Source organism: Salmo trutta, chromosome 31 (genome assembly GCF_901001165.1).
Source record: "Salmo trutta chromosome 31, fSalTru1.1, whole genome shotgun sequence".
Classification (NCBI taxonomy): Eukaryota; Metazoa; Chordata; class Actinopteri; order Salmoniformes; family Salmonidae; genus Salmo; species Salmo trutta.
In genome coordinates, this window is record NC_042987.1 from 23,731,665 (window position 1) to 23,755,365 (window position 23,701).

The 23,701-nt window shown below is 43.9% G+C and overlaps 1 protein-coding gene across 8 annotated transcripts in view; it reads left to right on the forward strand.

Annotated features, from left to right (window-relative positions):
* LOC115169783 (ras GTPase-activating protein nGAP) overlaps positions 1-23,701 on the forward strand; it is a 98,387-nt gene that overhangs the window by 46,043 nt on the left and 28,643 nt on the right. For 7 of the 8 annotated variants that reach the window (XM_029725725.1, XM_029725726.1, XM_029725724.1 and 4 more), the window contains exons 2-5: positions 5,633-5,760; positions 6,195-6,318; positions 19,489-19,595; positions 22,277-22,389. In XM_029725725.1, coding sequence (XP_029581585.1) covers positions 5,633-5,760; positions 6,195-6,318; positions 19,489-19,595; positions 22,277-22,389 — 472 coding nt within the window. Of the gene's footprint in view, positions 1-5,632; positions 5,761-6,194; positions 6,319-13,466; positions 13,627-19,488; positions 19,596-22,276; positions 22,390-23,701 lie in introns of those variants that run through there. The other variant, XM_029725727.1, reaches the window with a different exon arrangement.

Consider the following 23,701-nt stretch of genomic DNA (forward strand, 5'->3'; position numbering starts at 1 on the left):
AGAACAAAGGCCACGAAGCTGTCTTGAATCACTTGTGTCCTCTAAAAGACAATTATTTGCATGAAGCTAGTAGATATTCCTGCCTTGTGTTAACCAGGCTGCTGTCTGATGTAACCTGAGCCGTAGAGATAAAGCATGATTGATATTTATGGCCCATGCTGCCTTATCCTATTCTTTTTGGGGAAAAGCAGCAGTATAAAGGGTGTGTCCCAAATAGGGTGCAATTTAAGAGCCCTTCTTTGTATAGTGTTTTCCTACCCCCTTCAGGGAGCAGCTGCTCTGAGGGAGATGGAACACCTTACTGTGATTCCGGATAGCCCTCCATACTAAGAAAGTGTAACAAAAACCCCTGAGTCACCTCCTCTCTGTGGTCCCACATGGTTTACAGCTGGAATGCCACACAATTCGATAAAGACAGAGCTCCAATCATGCTCCAAATCAGTTAATTGCAATAATTTCCTCCTTTTGACAGTCAGGCTCAACCCCTAAATCCTCAGCTGCCAATTAAGGTTGCTAATTTGCGATGCTGTTGAATAGTTAGCTGTTGTCCTCTGGGACACACAGGCCTCTGTTTCAGCCTAGGTAGTTAAGGAGGAGAAGGGGCGGCAGGTAGCCTAGTGGTTAGAGCGTTTGGCCAGTAACCGAAAGGTTGCAAGATCTAGGTAAAAATCTGTCATTCTGCCCCCGAACAAGGCAGTTCCGAGGCCATCATTGTAAATAAGAATTTGTTCTTAACGGACTTGCCTAGTTAAATAAAGGTAAAACATATATATTTTTAAATACACCTATTGTTATTAGGGTTGGGCGATATCCCGATTTTCATACCATTCTGTCCCATACCGGGGTATACGGTATTACCGCATATGTGCGCACAAGGGCTGCACAAAAAAACATAGGCAACAGGGATCTTGATCCAGGAGGGGATTGAATGTCTCTGCTGTAACCAAGAAGCTTGATCTTGACATCTTGCCGCTTCGCTAACAAGTTAGCAAGCCAAATGCATATCTGGAGCCCTGAGCTGGATTATAATTCATGACACATCTTAGATTTCTTATGGCTATACTTAATTTATAGGCAATGGCGTAGCATGCACCCCCACAACATTTTAATATATATATTTTTTAAATGGTATTGAAAATCATACCGTCTGTATTTTGAAATAACCCTGTATACAGTATAAATGGTATATCGCCAAAGCCTAATTGTTATATCCCAATTTTGATGTGGTGAGGTTTTTTTCCCAATAGTGACAGACATAGTGTACAGTTCAGTAGGTCAGTTTCAGTATCACACCCCTCTCTTTCTGTGTCTGGTTTGTCTTTTACCTCAGTTCTGTCCCCCTTTTCCTTTCCCTCCCCACCTGTTGGCCAGGGTTTCTGGATAAAGGATGCCAGGCATTTGTCATTGAAGGAGCTGCCTGTATTTACAGGTTGCCATGGTGACCCGGCTAGTGCTTACAAACCGGTATAGGTTGTTCTATGTGTCTGTGTAGGGCTTGAGGTAAAGACTTGTTGCCGGACACAAAACATCCTCTGTTGTGCTATGCAGCAGAGGCTCTGGGTGTGGACGCAACTGGCAAACACTGGGGGAATTAAGTGAGGGAAATTGATGACGCTATTACCCAAAGTTGCAGTCTAAAATGTAGTTTTATGTCCCATGTTATAATTGTTATGCTATCTAGAGTGGTGATTCATCCTTGAGATAAAGGACGTTGTTTTATTGACATCTTTGAACAAGTGGTAAATGCCAAGTTCCCCCTCAGAAAGAAAAGAAGGCTGCGTGAGCACTGTTAGGCAGAATATTCACATCACCACCGTATTTAAGATTGCCAAACAGCTGCTACTTCCCTGTTTTTGAATCACAACGGTAAGCAAATTCAATAGGCTTATAGTCTACTTCTGCTAAGATCAAAACCGAAAGGACTTTATTTTCTTTGAGGAACCATAATTACCCTTGAGCTTTTCTCTTGGGAAAGAAATAAGTGAATTCTCTAGTTTTGAGCCTCGAAGTTGAAGATCCTATATACATATATTTGTAATGACGTCTGCATTACTGTGTGTGTGTGTTTTAGGAGGAGGACCTAGTCTATATTGGCAGTGATTAGCAACCAAAGCATGCCCCTGAAACCCCATCCAGGACAGGTGGCAGAACCTCACCCTGGCTCCCAGACATTCCAGACAGGCTTCTGGAGGGTTGGCTTTTTCCCTGGCCATGTGGAACGGGCCTGGTCAGGGCCTGCTGCTGGACATCTCTGCCTGGCTAATGCCTGACCAGAGTATTCATAGATGCCAGAAGTGCCAGTTGCCTTAGTTCCAGTCACATATTCAGTTCCCTTTCTGTCTTTCACACCTGTATAGTAGACACACGGGCACTTCGTTTCTCTCACTGTAGCTGCTATTTGTGTGCTTTGCTTTGACCCCTGCCAGGTCACAAACTGGCAACGTTCTTTAGCTTCCAGCTGGCAAGACTTCACCGCTAATTGTTTTTAGACCCATATGCCACAAAAACAAGCATACGACAGTGTGGGGGCTCAACTCCAGGACACCCACACAGTGACAGCCTCATTACTCAATAACCTAAAGGATTCCCTCCCTGTGAGCTGTGAAGCTGTTCTGATTCATTATCCCCATGTCTTTTCTCCTGACTCTCACAGCCCAAGCAACAATCTCAGCTTTGTGTGGTAGCGGAGTGCTGCATCATGCCAAATGTGATTCACACAGACTGAGGCATGCTCACCATGGCTCATATTATTTGGCACCGAGCGCCTCAAGCTTTGGAGCCCCCTACTGTGACTGGTGTGTCCACCCCCCACCCCCTCCCCCCCAACACACACACACACACACACACACACACACACACACACACACACACACACACACACACACACACACACACACACACACACACACACACACACACACACACACACACACACACACACACATACACACACACAATCAGGGGCTTTGACCTTTAATGCTTTTCAGTGATCTAACAACTGTAGCTGTCAAAGTGTCCGAGACAGATATAGGACCTTAAGCCCTCTGTCTGTTTGTTTCCAGGGGGAATGTTAAGTGAGGGGGACATAGTGTTTTCTGTCCTGTCATTGAATAAACTGCTTTGTTGCACCCGACAAAAGTGCAAGGTTCGAATCACCTCATAAAACCCCAAATGCTTTAAAGCCTTCTGGCCTTGTTGCTGCACACAGATTAGACTAGTCCTGGACTAAAAAGCATGCTGTGGAGATTCTTCATTGAATTAGCTTTTTAGTCCAGAACTAGGTTTAGTGCCTAATCTGTATTTGTCTGCGAAACCGGTCCTTTTCATTTAATTGAAATCTGTCTTTGCTAGCCTACAGTTTGACTGGTGTTTTTCACATTGACATTGCTTAATTTCATGCATATTTCTTGGGTATTCTACAGCTATATGAGTGCAAATGAAAGCTCATCAAATTAGACCTGTTTGAGTTGTCTCTGAAGGATCTGCCCTGCCTCTTTTCAAAGACCTCAGTCCTGAGAAGCAAATGTTCTTAAACCAACCAGACAAACAAGCTTCTGCAGCTGAGCATGGAGGAGTTATGTAAGGGGAAAAGCCAGAGGCGTACCCTCCCTGAGACCAGGTGAACTTGTAAAAGCAGCCTTCTGACAAGAGTAAATGCTCTCATCTTCCTTTTGTTTTTTTTCTGCACAGATTTGATGTCATCTGTTCAGTTGGAGGTATACACATCGTTCCTGTTCCTCTTCAATAGATACTGTTGGTAATTAGTTAGTGATAAGCGTATGGGTTTCTGTGGGCGTGGTAGTTGGGATTTCTCAGAAACACAGACAAACTCCAATTCGATTTTTACACCTACTTCGGAGAGTCCATTTTGTGGCCTTGAATTCCCCTGAGAAATGTGGCAATTTCACATGGTAGCTAGCTACGTTTGAACAGTAGCGGTGTGAGAAGGTTCCGTTCTCTTGGGTGTTTAGGCAGCGAAGCTTTGTGGTATATTATTTCACATGCATCCAGAAATATATCTGTTAACTCTGCACCTACATCTCTGTGTAGTCTACATTCCACAGTACAGTGCTATCATAGGATGGGAAAAAGTTATATTCTTCTCAGCATTGAAGATTATTGATAGACGTTCCACTGATGACACTCAAGCTTAGTTGATTCTCTTTTTCAAAAGAACTTTAAGTCCCTGTATTTCAGTGTCGGAAATGATGAGTAATAAATTGCACCGGATTATTTTGTTCCCGTCGTCTGTAATCTTTGTATGGGAAATTGGAGGGATTCAGAAGGAGCTGAGCTGTTCACTCACTCCACCCCAGTCAATTAGCCTACTGGCACACAGTTTCTTACTGGAGCTCAGCTACCCATATGTTGTACATAAACAATGAATGCATTGATTGTGAAACAGCATAGGGTGCCATTTGGGACCCCGATCATTGACTGACTTGCTTTCGGCATAGTAAGTAAACCTCTGGGAATAGTGCCTCCTTTGGACCCAACCTTGTTAGTCCATGGAGATGAATAAAGCCTGAAGGGCCCCTATAGCACTTTCCACTAATGCTCAGTGACATGTGGGCATGACCTATGCGATCTGCTTTCTTCCTAACTACTCTGTACCAATGCACCACCCAGACATCCATTTTTAATCACCTATGCGATCTGCTTTCTTCCTAACTACTGTGTACCAATGCCCCCCCCCCCCCCCCCCCCGCAATGGCACCCTATTCCATATATAGTTCACCATGCCATGGGCCCTAGTTAAAAGTAGTGTGCCATTTGGGACGGAAGCATCTCACCAGTAGGAAAAGGTCCCATCCTGCACCAGACATCCTGGAGGAGCAGTGAGTCAGTTTAATGGACACAAGGCACTGCACTGTGTAATGTCACATACTTATTTATAATTATTCTACTAGATTGGGTAAGGTATCCAGCTTGGTTTCAAGTGTGATGATTATTTATTGGGCAAGGGAATTAAATGATTAAATGCCACATACGTCACTGGTGTTTGTTTGTTTTTTAAAAGCAATATTTTTTACGTGATTAGTTACAGTAGGCTATGTTTTATGACAAGGTAAGCGATTCACCTTCCCCAGTTTTGCATGTCAGTGGATAATGTAGGCGTAGTTGTTTTTAATCATATTTTCTCCCCTTTTATTCTAATTCAATATTTACAAACTATATCTGATGTAATTGAATATTTTTTCAATAACATGCAGTAGAGTGAAAATCCATTGTTTGGTGCTTAGCAGAGGACAACTCTGCCCTCTACAGACGAGCTGTGTTGACTTCACCTTATTTTCTCTGGGCTCAACAGAGTTGATGTTAATTCATTTTCCTACCTAAAGCTGATTCCTCTCTGTGTCAGTGGGATCAACAATACAGCTGTGTCTCGTGAGGATCTATTTTTAGTTAGGCAGCTGACTTTTAACAGTGATGATGAGACATAAGCAAAAAGCAGTTCACTTCCCTATGGCTTCCTGTCATTGCATGCAAAAGGTGGTGTATAAAGTTTCAAGAGTTAAGAGAAATGTTCAATATAACCTGTTCCTTGTTTTAACACATTATCCTAATTTACCGTGAGATCTTCTGTCCTTCTTCGTCCTTCGTAAGTGTCTCTCTTGTCCCCTCTGTGCAGATGTGAAGGGACCACCCACACACCGCTTTTCCTGCGGCCAGTCGCCCTACTCCGAGACCAGTATGTGGGAGAGGAAGTACTGCATCCTGACTGATAGCCAGCTCATCCTGCTCAACAAGGAGGAAGAGGTGAGTGAAGTTCCTCCTAATACTACCCCTACGCACGCACACACTTTGAGGGACAAAGGAAGGTGTGCATTGTAGGGTGCTCCACCTTGCATCTCTAAAAATTAATCCCGGCTTCTGTGTGTGCAGAAAAAATATATAAATTAAAGATTAGACCTAAATGTCCTATATTTCCCAATCTGATAATATTCCTAAGCTACTGTGAAAACTATTACGGTTTCAGTATACATACTATAGAAAAACATTACTTGCTGATGATGCCCTATTAATAGGGTCAGTGCTATTCGGAATCATTGGGATGCCCCTACCCATAACCCTAAACCTTACCTTAGCTATTTTAAATTTCAACTTCAATGGGGTAGGGATGTCCCAAGGATTCGGGATAACACGGACCCTACTAACAGTGCCTCCTGTCTCCCTCTCTGTGTGATTCTCAGATGCCAGGTGAGGTGGTCGATGGTCCTACACAGTCATCGAAGGGCAGGAGCCTGCGTCGGACAGTCAGTGTCCCTTCAGAGGGACAGTTCCCAGAGTTCCAGGCAGAGGGCGCCTCCATGCTAGGTAAGACACACCACAGACTAGAAAGGAGAGGAGTCTCTGCAGTTACCAATCTGTTACACAATGCACTGACTAATGGGACAGAGAAACTTTGGATGTCTCCCACATGGCACCTTATTCTCCATTTACTGCACTACTGGGCACTGGTCAAAAGTAGTTCACTAAATAGTTAGTGCCATTCGGGCTCCCGAGTGGCGCAGCGGTCTAAGGCACTGCATCTCAGTGCAAAAGATCCCTGGTTTGAATCCAAACTGTATCGCATCTGGCTGTGATTGGGAGTCCCATAGGGCGGCGCACAATTGGCCCAGCGTCATCCGTGTTTGGCCGGGTAGGCCGTCATTGTAAATAAGAATTTGTTCTTAACTGACTTGCCTGGTAAATAAATAAAAAATTGTGATGCAGATATTTTTCTAAGGGATTAATTTTCTGTTAGCATTAATGAGAGGATATGCTGCACACAGTAAGTTCATTATAAACTCGGCAAAAAAAGAAACGTCCCTTTTTCAGGACCCTGTCTTTCAAAGATAATTCGTAAAAATCGAAATAACTTCACAGATCTTCATAAACACTGTTTCCCATGCTTGTTCAATGAACCATAAACATCTAATGAACATGCATCTGTGGAACCATCGTTAAGACACTAACAGCTTACAGACGGTAGGCAATGAAGTTCACAGTTATGAAAACTTAGGACCCTAAAGAGGCTTTTCTACTGACTCTGAAAAACACCAAAAGAAGGATGCCCACGGTCCCTGCTCATCTGCGTGAACGTGCCTTAGGCATGCTACAAGGAGGCATGAGGACTGCAGATGTGGCCAGGGCAATAAATTGCAATGTCCGTACTGTGAGACGCCTAAGACAGTGCTACAGGGAGACAGGATGGACAACTGATCGTCCTCGCAGTGGCAGACCACATGTAACAACACCTGCACAGGATCGGTACATCTGAATATCACACCGGTACAGGTACAGGATGGCATCAACAACTGCCTGAGTTACACCAGGAACGCACAATCCCTCCATCAGTGCTCAGACTGTCCGCAATAGGCTGAGAGATGCTGGACTGAGGGCTTGCAGGCCTGTTGTAAGGCAGGTCCTCACCAGACATCACCATTTCCTATGGGCACAAACCCACCGTCACTGGACCAGACAGGACTGACAAAAAGTGCTCTTCACTGACGAGTTGCGGTTTTGTCTCACCAGGGGTGATGGTCAGATTCGCGTTCATCGTCGAAGGAATGAGCGTTACGAGGCCTGTACTCTGGAGCGGGATCGATTTGGAGGTGGAGGGTCCGTCATGGTCTGGGGGCGGTGTGTCACAGCATCATCGGACTGAGCTTGTTGTCACTGCAGGCAATCTCAACGCTGTGCTTTACAGGGAAGACATCCTCCTCCCTCATGTGGTACCCTTCCTGCAGGCTCATCCTGACATGACCCTCCAGCATGACAATGCCACCAGCCATACTGCTCGTTCTGTGCGTGATATCCTGCAAGACAGGAATGTCAGTGTTCTGCCATGGCCAGCGAAGAGCCCGGATCTCAATCCCAGTGAGCACGTCTGGGACCTGTTGGATCAGAGAGTGAGGGCTAGGGCCATTCCCCCTAGAAATGTCCGGGAACTTGCAGGTGCCTTGGTGGACGAGTGGGGTAACATCTCACAGCAAGAACTGGCAAATCTGGTGCAGTCCATGAGGAGGAGATGCACTGAAGTACTTAATGCAGCTGTTGGCCACACCAGATACTGACTGTTACTTTTGATTTTGACCCCCCCCCCTTTGTTCAGGGACACATTGTTCCATTTCTGTTAGTCACATGTCTGTGGAACTTGTTCAGTTTACATCTCAGTTGTTGAATCTTATGTTCATATAAAAATAAACGCAGTTGACAGTGAGAGGACGTTTCTTTTTTTGCTGAGTTTAGATGGAAGCCTTCTACCTTGATATAAATAAATGTTCTTTTTTAAATTTTACCTTTATTTAACTAGGCAAGTCAATTAAGAACAAATTCTTATTTTCAATGACGGCCTAGGAACAGTGGGTTAACTGCCTTGTTCAGGGGCAGAACGACAGCTTTTTACCTTGTCGGCTCGGGGATTCGATCTTGCAACCTTTTGGTTTACTAGTCCAACGCTCTGACCACTAGGCTACCTGCCGCCCCACTGCATACATAGATGATATGTATGCAGTGAGCAGTATTCTCTTGTGTTTCAGGACTTCTTATAGGTTTTTAAATGCAAACAGACTCATCTGAACATTACTAACTGGTGCAACAAGAATTAAACTTGTCTACACAATGGCTCAGGACCATAGAGAAACGTTGAAATTCCTGATATGGGTGATGGTGATGATTTGATCTCCGTCTAAGTATCCCTCCTTGAGTTCGTAATACACACTCTGAGACAAAGGAGTTGTCTGCAAGTATGAAGAACAATAGCACAGGCATCGGTGGGGTGGATAAAAAAAAAACTGCTAGCAGCGTCCGTTACATAACCACGGCAGAGCTTTTTAGAAAATATGACATAGCTGCAGTAGGGAGTGTTATTATCAACTGAAATAACTTCATTCTCTGATGATGAGTCTGTGGACTGCTGCTGCTCTCCAGCCTGGTCTGTGAGAAACAGCTGTAAGCTCCCAAAGGGAACAAAATGACAAGTTATTAGCATAGGGTAACCTTGCAGTAATAACAGAATGGACTGACAACTATGTTAAATGTCTTGTATCGGTTTTCCTAAGGGTTTCATTTCATTTAGGCCGGTTAGTGGAGATGTTCTACTGCTGGCGTCCGTAGGACGGGAGATGTTCTGTGGTGTAGGTGTCTTAGAGAATGTATAGACGGAGACAAAGCACCCAGTGTCTAACCTCTATCCATCCATCTCACATGGTCTGAGTAGCATGACTGACCCCAGTGCCTTGACGTGGGCTTTTCCCAGCCAGGGCATTCACTGAGGGAATCTGCGGGGGTGCAGCTGCTGGCTGGAGGGGTGCTGGGCTGGGTTGGGCTGGGGGGGTCAGTGGGAATAGGGAAGGGGTCATTGGGCTGGTTGTATTGTGACAGCAGCTGATGGGTAGAGGAATGAGGACGGACATGGGTTGCCTCCCAAATGGCACACTATCCCCTATATAGTGCACTACTTTTGACCAGAGCCCTGGTCAAAGGTATTCAGTATATAAAGGAATAGGGTGCCATTTGAGACACCGGCCCTGTAACTGTGGGAGTTAGTCATTCTCATGACCCTCTTAATTAATGTTCTCTGTCCTGCCCTAAAATGAGGGAGAGAGGGTTATTTATATGTTAATCTATAGTCTGCTTTGACAAAAGTGCCCCCAATGCTAGGTTTCAGGCCTATGCTGGGATTCTATGGGCATTCAACAATCATTTTGATTGACATGTAAAGCAAACAGAAACAGAGAGGAGGAAACTTTGAGATTAATGGAAAGTCTTCCTTCTTAGATATTGTCCATTATTTCACTTTGTTTACAAAGTATGGTGTTGAGAGAGATAAATGTAATAGAGCTTTATATAATATAAAAGTATGTGGAGACCCCTTGAAATTAGTGGATTCGGCTATAATTTTTTCCCATTGCTGACACGTGTATAAAATCGAGCACACAGCCATGCAATCGGCATAGAAAAACATTGGCTGTAGAATGGCCTGTAATTAAGCGCTCAGTGACTTTCAATGTGACACCGTCATAGGATACCACCTTTCCAACAAGTCAGTTCGTCAAATTTCTGCCCTGCTACAGATGTTTCAGTGAACTTTAAGTGCTGTTATTGTGAAGTGGAAATGTATAGGAGCAACAACGGCTCAGCTGCGAAGTGGTAAGCCACCCAACTGGACCGCCGAGTGCGTAAAAATCACTGTCCTCAGTTGCAGCACTCACTACCGAGTTCCAAACTGCCTCTGGAAGCAACATCAGCACAACAATTGTTCGTCGGGAGCTTCATGAAATGGGTTTCCATGGCCGAGATCACCATGTGCAATGCCAAGCATCGGCTGGAGTGGTGTAAACCTCACTGCCATTGGACTCTGAAGCAGTGGAAACGCATTCTCTGGAGTGATGAATCACGCTTCACCATCGTGCCAGGAGAACGCTACCTGCCCGAATGCATAGTGCCAACTGTAAAGTTTGGTGGAGGGGGAATAATGGTCTGGGTGGTTTTTCATGGTTCGGGCTAGGCCCCTTAGTTTTAATGAAGGGAAATCTTAACTTTACAACATACAATGACATTCCAGACGATTCTGTGCTTCCAACTTTGTGGCAGCAGTTTGGGTAAGGACCTTTCCTGTTTCAACATGACAATGCCCCCGTAAACAAAGCAAGGTCCGTACAGAAATGGTTTGTCAAGATCGGTGTGGAAGAACTTGACTGGCCTGCACAGAGTCCTGACCTTAACCCCATTTAACACATTTAGATTGAATTGGAATGCTGACTGCAAGCCAGGTCTAATTGCCCACCATCAGTGCCCAACCTCACTAATGCTCTTCTGGCTAAATGGAAGCAAGTCCCCACAGTAATGTTCCAACATCTAGTTGAAAGCCTTCCCAGAAGAGTGTAGGCTGTTATAGCAGCAAAGGGGGGAACAACTCCATCTTAATGCCCATGATTTTGGAATGAGATGTTCGACAAGCGGGTGTCCAAATACCTTTGGTGTAATATACGGTGCATTCGGAAAGTATTCAAACCCCTTCCTTTTTTCACATTTTGTTACGTTATAGCCTCAGAAGTCCTCAACTGGCAGCTTCATTAAATAGTACCCGCAACACCGGTCTCAATGTCAACAGTGAAGAGGCGACTCCGGGAGTTGCAAAGAAAAAGCCGTATCTCAGACTGGCCAATAAAAAGAAAAGATTAAGATGGGCAAAAGAACACAGACACTGACAGAGGAACTCTGCCTAGAAGGCCAGCATCCCGGAGTCGCCTTTTCACTGTTGACGTTGACTGGTGTTTTGCGGGTACTATTTCATGAAGCTGCCAGTTGAGAACTTGAAGCATCTGTTTCTCAAACTAGACACTAATGTACTTGTCCTCTTGCTCAGTTGTGCACCGGGGCCTCCCACTCTTTCTATTCTGGTTAGAGCCAGTTTGTGCTGTTCTGTGAAGGGAGTAGTACACAGCGCTGTACCAGATCTTTAGTTTCTTGGCAATTTGTTGCATGGATTAGCCTTCATTTCTCAGAACAAGAATAGATTGATGAGTTTCAGAAGAAAGTGCTTTGTTTCTGGCCATTTTGAGCCTGTATTCGAACCCACAAATGCTGATGCTCCAGATACTCAACTAGTCTAAAGAAGGCCAGTTTTATTGTTGCTTTAATCACCACAACAGTTTTCACCTGTGCTAACATAATTGCAAAATGGTTTTCTAATGATCAATTAGCCTATTAAAATTATAAACTTGAATTAGCTAACGCAACGTGTCATTGGAATACAGGAGTGATGGTTGCTGATAATGGGCCTCTGTACACCTATGTAGATATTCCATAAGAAATCTGCCGTTTCCAGCTACAGTAGTCATTTACAACATTAACTATGTCTCCACTGCGTTTCTGATCAATTTGATGTTATTTTAATGGACAAAAAAATTGCTCTTCTTTCAAAAACAAGGACATTTCGAAGTGACCCCAAACGTTTGAACAGTTGTGTATGTACTGAACAAAAATATAAATTGAACAATTTCTACTGTTTTACTGAGTTACAGTTCATATAAAGAAATCATTCAATTGGTATAAATTCATTAGGCCCTAATCTGTGGATTTCATATGACTGATATGAATCTGTTGGTCACAAAAAAAGTAGGCGCCTGGCTTTGAAAACCAGTTTTCACCACGACAAATCTCCTTCAGGCTGTTGATTGTGACCTGTGGAATGTTTTCCCACTCTTCTTCAATGGCTGTTCGAAGTTGCTGGATATTTGCGGGTACTGGAACACGCTGTCGTACACCTCGATCCAGAGTATCCCAAACATCCTCAATGGCTGACATGTCTGGTGAATATGCAGGCCATGGACGAACTGGGACATTTTCATCTTCCAAGAATTGTGTACAGATCCTTGCGACATGGGGCTGTGCATTATCATGCTGAAACATGAGGTGATGGCGGCAGATCAATGGCATAACAATGGGCCTCTTGTCACTGTATCCCTGTGCATTCAAATTGCCATGATAAACTACAATTTTTGTTGTCTCCCCCACCACACAGGAGTGACGACAGAAAGGGGAAAAGAGAGCATTTCTCCGTACATCCACAATAAATGAGCTAGTTTTCATGAAACAGCTGCCTGTATTAGCTTCCGAGTTAGCTAGCTAAGGACACAGCACTATCTAGCTTCAGTATGTTGTGCTAGCTAACTATATGGTAACATTAGCTAGCTAAACATTTAGCTATGGGCTGGCACTGGCAGTATGGGATTATGTAAAGTGAATAAAAATGAAACATCCTCGTCATCTTGCTCGGTAGTTATCTAGCTATGGCCATCTGGCTAGTATCACCAAGGACTTTCTACAAAATAGCAACATTAGCACAGCTAGCTAGCTAATCTTGGAATAAACAACACACACGGACATGTATTGCCAAGCAACGCTACTGGCACCTTCTGGTTTGGAGTATTTTAACAAGGCTGAGTGGCTGACGACTTCAAGGTCTTTGCTGTGTGAACACAAAATAGATTGACTGCCGACACTGTTCAGGGGTGACGGTGTCGGTAGGCAAGCATGTCGGTAGGCAAGCATTTGACAATCTTACCGGTATGTCAAAGCGTTTAAGGCTATGATATGTGTGTGTGAGTTTACAGAATAGGACTGCTTTTCATGCTGGAATGGAGGCATTTTGACGTGACATTTCGGCAGAGTAATACATTTGTTGACAAGTGTATATCCATTCAATCTACAAAGATCTTGTGATGTGATCCCATCAACTCTCCTGACTGAAAACGTTCAAATCTGTGCAATCTACCGTAAGTAATCTTCTAATCATATGCCGCTCACCCCCTTTTTACTGGGGCGGCGGAGGGGGCAGAGGGTTTGCTCTGGCAGGGAAGTTCCACACGTCTTGAGAACGGTATGTGGGCTCTCAGATGGAAGGGCTGCTATTGTTGTGCTAATTTCAAAAGACTTATAGAGAAGAGAAAGGCTGTGTGGGTTGACTGGCTTGGGCTCAGGCTTTTCTGCATTCCTGCATGTCTTGAAGGGAGGCGAAGTAACAGCCAAGGACGAGATAGTAGCCTAAGCGAGCACCAGGATCTTGTGAAATTGCCTGGTATATTTTCTGCAGAATGTGATTTCTGGATTGTAAAACTATGGAATTCATATGGGGTAGGTTCAAGTTGTTTTAATATGTTTTACTTGGAGTACAAAAAGAGCAATCATGTAAGAACTCTCGCACCACTACTCAGGAGGACCCTGTCGAACTTTTCCATGCGTAACCAGTTACTTTTGGCCACTCAACAACACCTACATTCATTTTGTTTTGGATGTTCAATCAATTTGTCTAGTTTTCGGTCAGAAACGCTTAGGCTACGCCCCTGTTGGTATCTATACTTTGTAAGATACAATGTAACATCATGTGGCTACAATGTAGAAACGTTGTAACTTTGTAGCATGTTGACAAACACGTGATATTCTCGTCATGTAATCTGTCAAATGATTTAATTGATCTATTATCCTACACCTAGGTTATTGTTGGTTAAAGGCCCAAATGCAGCCATGTTTATGTCAATATCAAATCATTTCTGCATAACAATTAAAGGAGAACTCCACCCAAAAACCATCTTTTGGTGTTTGTTTCATTCGTCCATTGTTGATTTAGTCCCAAAATGTTTTGCATGTCCGCAATCAAGTTTTCTAGATATGTCACTTTCAAAATGCCTAAATCCAATCCGTATGATGCTGCATTTTGCAGCGTTTGTTGTTGACAATGTCATTTATTTCACTTATTTATTTTATTATTTATTTCTAATCATGATGAATTATATTTGTCAAATAGCAGCCTGTAGAATCTGTCAACTCGGTTACAACTCTGTTACTTACATTCTCACCATGGGGGAAAACAATTCTCTGTAATGACATTTCTGTAAATTACTCTGCTCACAGCCGATGTTTACTGTATTTTGTTTCCACAGTTGGGCATTTCCACAAGGACGTATTTTCACATTCATAAATAAAATAAAATGTCAATACAGAGAAGTGTCAGTAGGTGCCACAAAGCATTCATGTGAAAATAGACAGGGCATGGAAACTATTATTATTTATCTCTCACCCAAAACATTCTTCAGTAGACAGTGCTGTTATTATTTCAGGTTTTTCAGCATCATCCAAACAATATCATGAATGAACACAGCCTATCCATAAGTTGTTGCAATGGCATTTTATCAAATGTGTCAATTCCTTCCTCGCTTGACTGGCTGTCGGTCTTGCCACGGCAGCCTTTATCTAGCACAGTATGTCAAGGTCACTACTCAGGGCTGTCTACAGGAGCTGACTGAGGCAGGCCGTCGTCAGACTGTCTGGTGGGGAACCGTCCTGCCTGCAGACATGGTCCCATTCCAAATGGCACCCTATTCCCTATATAGTGTACTACGTTTGACCAGGGCCCATCCAAATGAATGCATTATATAGGTAATAGGGTGCCATTTGAAACACCTTGCCCCCTGCTGCATCCGTTCCTGAAAATCCAGTTAAACAATTGATTCGGTGCAGGCCTTCTTGAAATCAATATCTTGTTAAAAGATAAGTGCAGGGTTAAAATGCATAGCCTGCCACGCGGGGAAATTAGGCCCCCGCTGTAATTAGAAGTGATGCTTATTGGGAGATTTCTATCAGAACACCGTTTATACCAGGTAGCCGCTAGCCTAAACATCTGGACCTGTGTTCATAAAGCTTCTCAGAGTAGGAGTGTGGAGTTGGGATCACCCCCCGTACTTTCATTAGTCTATAACCTAAAAGGCAAAAGTGATCCTAGATTGTCCTTGTTTGCATGTAGAATAGCTAGTATGGTAGGCTAGTTGTATGCTGTTTTTACTTCAGCGTGCTCCGTTATCTCCAAACGTGATGCGGTAAGAAATCACAATGTAGCGTAGGCCTTCATGCTATCGAACATATGGTTTCAATAGATCAAAATAGATTTCATGCAAATAAAGGATAAAGATTAAAATGTCTTGAAAACAACATCATTCTTGTTTGCTACTCCTTTTGTCACTCACCACTTCATTGTGCTTGCGATATCTGAAGTATGGATGGTGATCATCAATAATTCATCTTTCTCAAGCACTTTGGGCTATTATTGAACTTAGCCCAGCCCCAAGTTTTTACTTACCTCGCAACACCCACACCATTAATGCTACTGCATGATAAGGACTATGGAAATTAAATTCCCTGAGGAAAATTCTGCAGTTTAAGTAACTTTCAGTGTTGGGTAACTTGGGTCACATGCTGCACAATGCACATAGTCAACAATTTAGGATTTCACTAGCTGAATTATGCAGCTGAATATGTACTAAAGCTCTGAGGTAGAGGACAAGGCACTGCTGCACTGTTCAAACACTGTCACCGGGGATTGCTGATCCACAAATCTGTGTTGTGCTCATTGTTGTTTTTTCAGAGTTGAGTCTCCCAACCACTGCAGATTTCTTACCACTGAGTTATTGGACTAATAAGAGATTTGTTCAAATGACAGCTTTTTAGCAATGGTCTGGAGTTGTATCTGTGTGGAATGCTGAATAGTAACTTTATAGATGGACATGAACTCACTCTTCTTTTTGCTGTGCATAAGAAGTCTGGCGCTTGAAGTTAAATAGTGGACATTTGAAAATTTCTGATTCTATTTTCAGACAGTGGTGATTCACTGTAGCTTGTGGCAAACATTAAACTACAGAACACATGGAGTCACTTGCAAATGTTAACTGTAAATGGTCAACAAACTGAAAGGGTGGCCTCTTATAAGTATCTTTTTGTATCTGGATAGATTCAAACCTGAGTTTCAAACAGCACATACATTTTTTTTTTCCTAAAAGCTGAAATTTTAAGGTGGGTTTTTATTTCAGGAATAAAACATGCTTCTCTATGTCAGTCAGGAAAGACCTTGTCCAAGGGACAGTTATTATTTTTAATCTGTGCTGTATTATGGTGATATTGTTTACATGCACACCTATAATGCTTCTTTGTCTTGGAACGAGCAGCAAAATACTTTAAAACTAGAGGAGAGCATATCACTTTTTCAATTTAAAGCTCTCATAGAGGATCATCTTGTTGACCGTTGTGATTGTTTTTAGTGTATTGTGCTATTGTGTTGTGTACACACTAACCTCTTCCTCTGACCTCTTGTCAGGTCCCCCTCGAAAAATATGTTTCTAACCTCAAGGGTCTTCTCCTGCTTAAATCTACTTGAGGGTTAATCGATTTTTGTTTTGGGAACAAAATGAACACCCTAACACCTTATCTACAGTATAATTCTCCTAAATAGCATCTTGCAAGCTTCCAATGCCCATCCCCCCTATGGGTTTCCAATCGCTCGCTCTCGCGCTCTGTCCCTCTCTCTCTGTCCCTCTCTAGGTCTCTCTCTCTTCCTCTCTCTCGCTCTCTTTTCTCTTCCTCTCTCTCATACATGATGAGAAAGCCCCCAGAGTTGTGTCCTACATCAGTCGAGTAAGGCAGCAAGTTATTTTGTAATTAGCCTTAAAGCGTGGCTCTAAATTTGTCCTGTGGTTCCAGCAGTGTGTGTGAGGTGGGCTGCATTTCAACTGCAGTAGCTTCACCGGCAGATGCTACGGTACAGGAAGAGCAAAAGGGAGAGGAGAGAGAGACTGAAGAGGGAAGTACTTGCAGTTCTGTTTTATTCTGCTAAGAGGAACGATGGAGTGCAGTTACAGCAATTGATTGAATAAATGCGGTAAAATCTCTTCCGCTGCTGGCATGCCAAAAAGGAGGGAGAGACAAATGAAGTGAAGGTTAAGAATTGCTGCCAAGAGGAGAGAGTGAGAGGGAGAAATATAGATAGCGGAGTGGGACGAGAGACTGGGGGAGACCAGGGGAAGCATGGAGTGTCAGTTCAGGGAGAAATAGGTGGGATTCCAGACTGCAGGAACAAAACTAATTCAAAAGACAGAGTGATTATCAATGGGATGGCTTCGCAGCACTGCAGAAGATGGACAGTTAAAGGGAAACGACTTTGCCTCATTGGCTGATGGTGATGGTCGGTGTTTAGCCAATCGGGTGCTGACCCTGTCCATATCCTCCTCAGATGATGGGGAACAGCTGTGACCGAGGTACTGATTCACTCTCCTGTCTTTTTTTCTCTAATTAGGGTCTATTGTTTAAAATTAAGTTAATTATTCATGCTTAATTCTCATGTGCGCAGTGCAGAGCACCATCATTAAAAAGCCATTATGTTAGATTGTGAAGTTTCTCTGTGGACTGCTGCTTGCCCATCTTTTCATTAGGGTCTGTACTGAGGCTCCGTATGATGCGTTTGGTAGCATGTCTTTCACAAACACTGAACGGAATATTTGCCTAACTTCTTTGATCATATTTACTTTGTGCTGTTCGTCAGTGTCCATAGTTGATATTATACAGGATGTGCATGACGTTTGATGGGTGTCTCTCTCCCTTCAAGCCACCTCCGGCCAGAGAGCTCAGTCCTTCTGAATTATGATGCATGCAGTGTTTAAGATGGACCGGGCTGCAGCCAGCGGTGCCAAGAGGACAGTGTCTGAGAGAGAACTTGATATAGCACTTTGAAAAGTAGCCTTTTTAATAATGCTGACTGCTGCATACTGTCTCACTTGTGCCAACGTTTAATATAAAGGATAGATTACAGTTAGGCCTAGCTTTAGGGACAACCTGATCGGAACGTGGGATCTGACACGCGTTGCTCTAGTCTGGAGGTTATCTCCCATTGTCTTGTCTGCTAAAACTTGTTATTTTACTTCAAATGGTTGTGGCTTGTTCTTTCACAGAGCTTTCCTGTTGCACGGGGTCAATCTGCTCAAAAATGGGGCTAAACTTAGCTTCCAATCAATCGCTCTCTGGATATCGGCCAGGGATCTCAATGTGACGAATGGTTTGAGACTTTTTTATTTGGAAGATGTGGCTTGCTTTCTTGCTCTGTGCAACATTGGTAAGGCACTGACAGGCATTTGTCTTGTATGCAGCTGCAGTAAAAGCTGCACTGGCTGTGGAAGTAAAGGGATGTGTCCCAAATGACACCCTATTCCCTCAAAAGTAGTGCACTACATATGATGCCATTTTGAATGTAGCCAGGGACTCGGGGATGAGAAATTAGAGGGTCTTTGTCAGTTGAGGGACTGCTCCAGCCTCCTGCCTCTAACCTGACCTGCCTGGGCACTGCTCCGAGGCTTGGCTGAGCTGCCACTCCGGTGCCCAGGCTTACTGGGGCCTAGCAGCTGGAGTCCCATGGTGATGGCCCTGCCCTGCCTCTGTAAACTGAGACCACCGGAGGGAAAAATAAATGTGGGTTGAGTCCATCCTCATCCTTGACACAGATGGCCATAACCTTACCGTACAGAGAGACTGCATAGCTTGTCAGAACGGACCAGAAATAACTGTCTTCTACAGAGAAACAGATTAATATTGTCCTGTTGTTTATTCCATCTTGCCTGTTCAACGAGGATTACAGTGAAGCGCAATCAGTGACCTTATAGCTGAAACCTCATTGTTAATGAATTACAAACCCCTCTGAATAGCATTCTGAGATGGATTTTTGTTGTTCTATTAATCTTTTACATGAGTTTGTGGCATTCATTCAATGCCATAGCTGGTCTCTTGGGGGACCACAACACAGACTCTTGGTGGCCTGAGGTAATTGCTTGATACAGCCCACCTCTGTCTCTGTCTGGGTGCTCTAGATGTCCTTGTGTACACCCATCACTCTGGCTCCCTCTCCCAAATGTTGCAGCATCTGTGTTCATAGAACTCAACCTCCACCAGTCCAGGTTTCAAGGCAGCTAGCTGTCTTTACTAATGTCTCTCGTGCTGGGGACTGGTCTAGGGTTAGTGCTGCTGGCCCCGGACCACACATGCACCTGGAGGTAGCTGTTCCATCACGCACCTTCCCTCCTGTATCTCATCAATCTCCCCCATCTCATATTCCGACCTGTACTTGTTAATATAAAAAACAAATGAAATAATGTCTCTCTCCCTCTCTCTCTCTGTTGTCCACAGAAGTGTCTGCTGAGAGGTCCCCCAGGAGGCGGAGTATCTCAGGCCTGGGGAGTTCAGAGAAGAACATATCCCTGGACGTACCCAACACATCCCCCTTCAAAGTACCGGTGAGTTCTCTTGTTATGATTCGAAAATGTGTTTATTATCCAATGTACACCGATATCCAACAGAAACGTGTCTTTTTGCTTTATTCCAACCCCTCCAAAAAACACACACACTAGACATTTTAAGTGTCTTGGTACAGTAATTGTTATGTTCGAAGCAATTAGCACACCATTCATGATTTGCTGTTGAAGTGGTTTCAATCCATACTTTATATTCCTTTGATATCTCCTCTTGTTTGAAGCACATGGACAGACAGCAGAGCCAAGCCTGCAGTTGGTTCGGCGTTATCTCCGTTGTTAAAACTCCCCAGAGCTCCAGTGATGGCCATGGGCTTTCAGCTGCTCAGTCAGTGTGTAAAACTCTCTGTCTTCCGATCCCATCCTAATGGAGACTCCCAGGCCGCGTCCCAAATGGCACCCTATTCCGAATATACTGCACTGCTTCTATGGGCCCTGGTCAAAAGTAGTGCACTATGTAGGGTATAGGGTGCCATTTGGGACGCAGAGCCAGTCAGCATTGATTGGAGCCATCATACACCAGGGGGTTCAACCTTGTTATACCACCATGTCTCATACTATACATCTACATTCTGATTCATGTCATTCTGGTCTCCTCCTCAAAGTGAAGCAGTACTTGTCATTATTGTGTTGGGCTAAGGAGGAGGGTTCATCCATAGAATTACCTATAGAACTATAGACAAGTCATTTATATGATCTCTATGGGTGTATCTAGACTAGTCTTGCCACAGATTCTCTTAGAATACATCAGCATTCTTCTAATTTTCAGAGGTAGACTAGAAGTCTGTAACCATCTCAATAATATTTTTGTTAAGTAAATATGTAAGAGTGTTACGATGCGGTATGTAGATCTTAGAAAACTTCTGCTTGCTAATCCGAGACGACGTGGGAGTGTGCCTCAAAGGACTGTGGAAACGCAGACGCACACTTCTGATGATATTTATAACCAGAAGAATTAGGCCATGGAATGCATCATTGAAACTCATCATTGAAACTCATACCTTTGGCATGTTTATAAGGCTTCTTGTTATGGGTTTAGAACATTTTGTTATAGATAGATGAAGAAAAGCTTTGTCATGTGGAGAGTTCAGATGAAATCAGGTCCATGTAATCTTATTCATTATGATCTAAAAGGCAACACTGATCCTAGATCAGCACTCCTACGCTGAGACGCTTTATGAATACAGGCACTTCCAGCCCTCACTATGAAGTAGCTTAGCGTTTGTCTACTTGATGGAAACTAACATCCTCCAACCTCATGCTGTTTGTGGACCAAGTCAAAGTGAAGGCTGCTTTCCGGTTGTGCTGACACGACAGGCTTTATAAATGCAGGCACCCAGGGGAGCAGAGGGGAGAGGGTTGTGCTGTTGTTGTCTCTGACTGAAAATGAGCTGTTTAAGACACCTCCTCCACACTGCCAAGGTGAATGAGAATGTCGAAAAGCTGACAACGACTTCCTGTGCTCATCCTCTCTGTGGACGTACAACGATCCCTTGTTACCACTCTCCCCCTCTTTCTCCCCTTCTCTTTCTCCCCCTCTTTCTCCTTCTGTCTCTCTTTGTCTCTCTCTTTGTCTCTCTTTTTCTGTCTCTTTGTCTCTCTCTCTCTTTGTTTCTGTCTCGCACTCTCTTGCTCTCTCTCGCTCTCTCGCTTCTCATCAAATCATGTACTGTATGTCATCGTCAGTCATTTTACACAGCATTTCAACACCTAATATAGTGGAGTGCACTTCATAGTGTTTATAGCCGCTTTGCTAATAAGTAACATGGCTTCCCTGTGCAGACTTGGCAGTACTCTCTCACCGTCATAGAGGTCATAATATGCACTCAGTGTTGCATTACCATATCCTATATCAACATACAGGGTAAGCATTATACAGCAGTTGGAGTACAATAGATTTTCTTTTCCAAGATATACAATATCTGACTGCCTAATTCCTTCTGCTGTCAAGGTCACACAATGTCAAAATGAGTGACACGTTTCCACTGCCCTGACATCCTGCTGATCTCTTCATGTATTTTTTCAACCATTTAATTAAGTCATAACAGCAATTGCGTACTGTATATATCCTGATCATATTTTATTTGTTATCTCAACTGTTACTGTAAAATTAGCTAAAGGAAGTGATTGGGTGATAGATGACTAATACTGCGGTTAAATGTCCGTCTCAGCTCTGACTCAAGTCCCCTATCGGTTTCAATGTGTCTACTCTTTCTGACATCATAGTATTCAGTCTGAATGGGGTTGTTTCACAACCCGCCAACACGCTGTTCAGTTTCCCGTGTTTCACCGGAGCATGACAATGCATTGTGGTCAGCTGGTCATTGTGGTCATTGTGGTCAGCTGGTCACTCACACTAGCTACTAATTCACAAAATGAGCGTACAAAAGTCTAAGACAGGAACAGTGTTGTACACAACGTCATTCTGTTCGTATGTAGGCTACACGTTACACAACATTTAGTTAAAGATTTGTTTGAAATTGACCTGATATAGTATGACCTGTGTGACACATTAGCCACTCATTGCCACAGCACCTCTCCCAATGCAAACACAGACTAGTTGCAGCAACTGGTTCCCACAGGAGACACACAGCCAGACATAGTAAGATGTTTGTCTCTGACTGTAGCAATTCTCCTCAAGGTCATTTCTTCTGTTGTACCCTTAGGGGTTTTTCAGCAAACGACTAAAGGGATCTGTAAAACGGACCAAGAGTCAGACCAAACTGGACCGCAACACCAGCTTCAGACTGCCCTCCCTGAGACCTCCAGAGAATGACAGGTAAACTATTCACTCACCTCCTTCCATATTTCACATGTTTCAATACCAAGGAACTGCATCTACAATTCACATTGCTTGTCTTAATTATGCCTCTCTGGGAGTGGATTTAGGCATGAGGGACTGATCATCATTGGTCCTTCATTTTCACCACATCAAATATCCTCTTGGTCTTCCTTATGTGGTTCATTGCTGGTGGGTCATGGATGTCCTTTCATGATGATGTTAATAGAGGTGGCTAGTCAAAAGTAATGATAGAGGGAGTGATTCTCCTGTGGTGTGTGTTGTATTGTGGTGTGAATCACAATGTGCAATTGCTACATTCATCTGTAATACCCTGTCTGTTGCGTGGGGTTGGTTACCAAGGTGCTGGTTTATACAGTGTTTGTACAGCCTTTTAAGAAACCCACATCTTACATTATGTTCCCATCCATTATCAGTCCTGAGTGCTATTCTGAGAAATCTGTCTTTAATTCCAGGATTATAAGCCTGGGAGATAATGGCATTACTGTAAGCCTGACTGCTTTTTCCCCCCTCACATACAGTCAATATAATAGTAGAATTAGGCATTGTTGTATCCATGCATGTGAGACCCAGACCAAGACAGATGTAATCCTTTGTTTACAGTGTGCTACCCTCCCTTCCTTGTTGGTCTGAACAGTGGATAGCTAATTTTGATATGTTTGGGGTTCTCAACGCTCCAGTGAGTTTGCTGAACAGTATTGGTTTGGGGGGGGCTGCCTGCCCCCGCCTTCTTCCTTCCCCCGCCTTCTTCCTTCCCCCTGCGGGGCCCTGCCTGGCGGGCTTCCTCGCTGCTCTGAGGAGGGGGTCTCCCCCATGCTGGTCTCTCTGCTGCCTGGCGAGGGCCGAGTCACCCCGTGTTCATATGCAGCGCCATGCGCCAGGCAGAATATGCAGCGTCAGTACCATTACACAGAGACTCACTCACTCACTCTCTGACTTTACTGTGCAGATTGTAGCCTACAGAGTTAGTGATGAACACAGGCTAGCGGCCATAGAGAAGTACTGTATCTATCTTTATGCTAGTGGCTTAGCGGGTAGCTGGTAGGCTACATGCATGGAGTACTGTCAGCTTTCCCATCTGTCACTGTGTGGCAGTACGCCCATGTGGGTGACGTCTGCCTGACCTGTGAGCCAGCGGAGTAGTGAAAGTGGACTTTAGAGGCTTTAGAGCCAGCAGGACTGGGGGATAATGGTCGGCGTGAGGATGAGCTGCAGCCTCTTTCTGCCATCGTTAACTAACGTCAGTGACTCCCAGTAAGGACCATACTACAGCATCAGCATGGCCGCCATG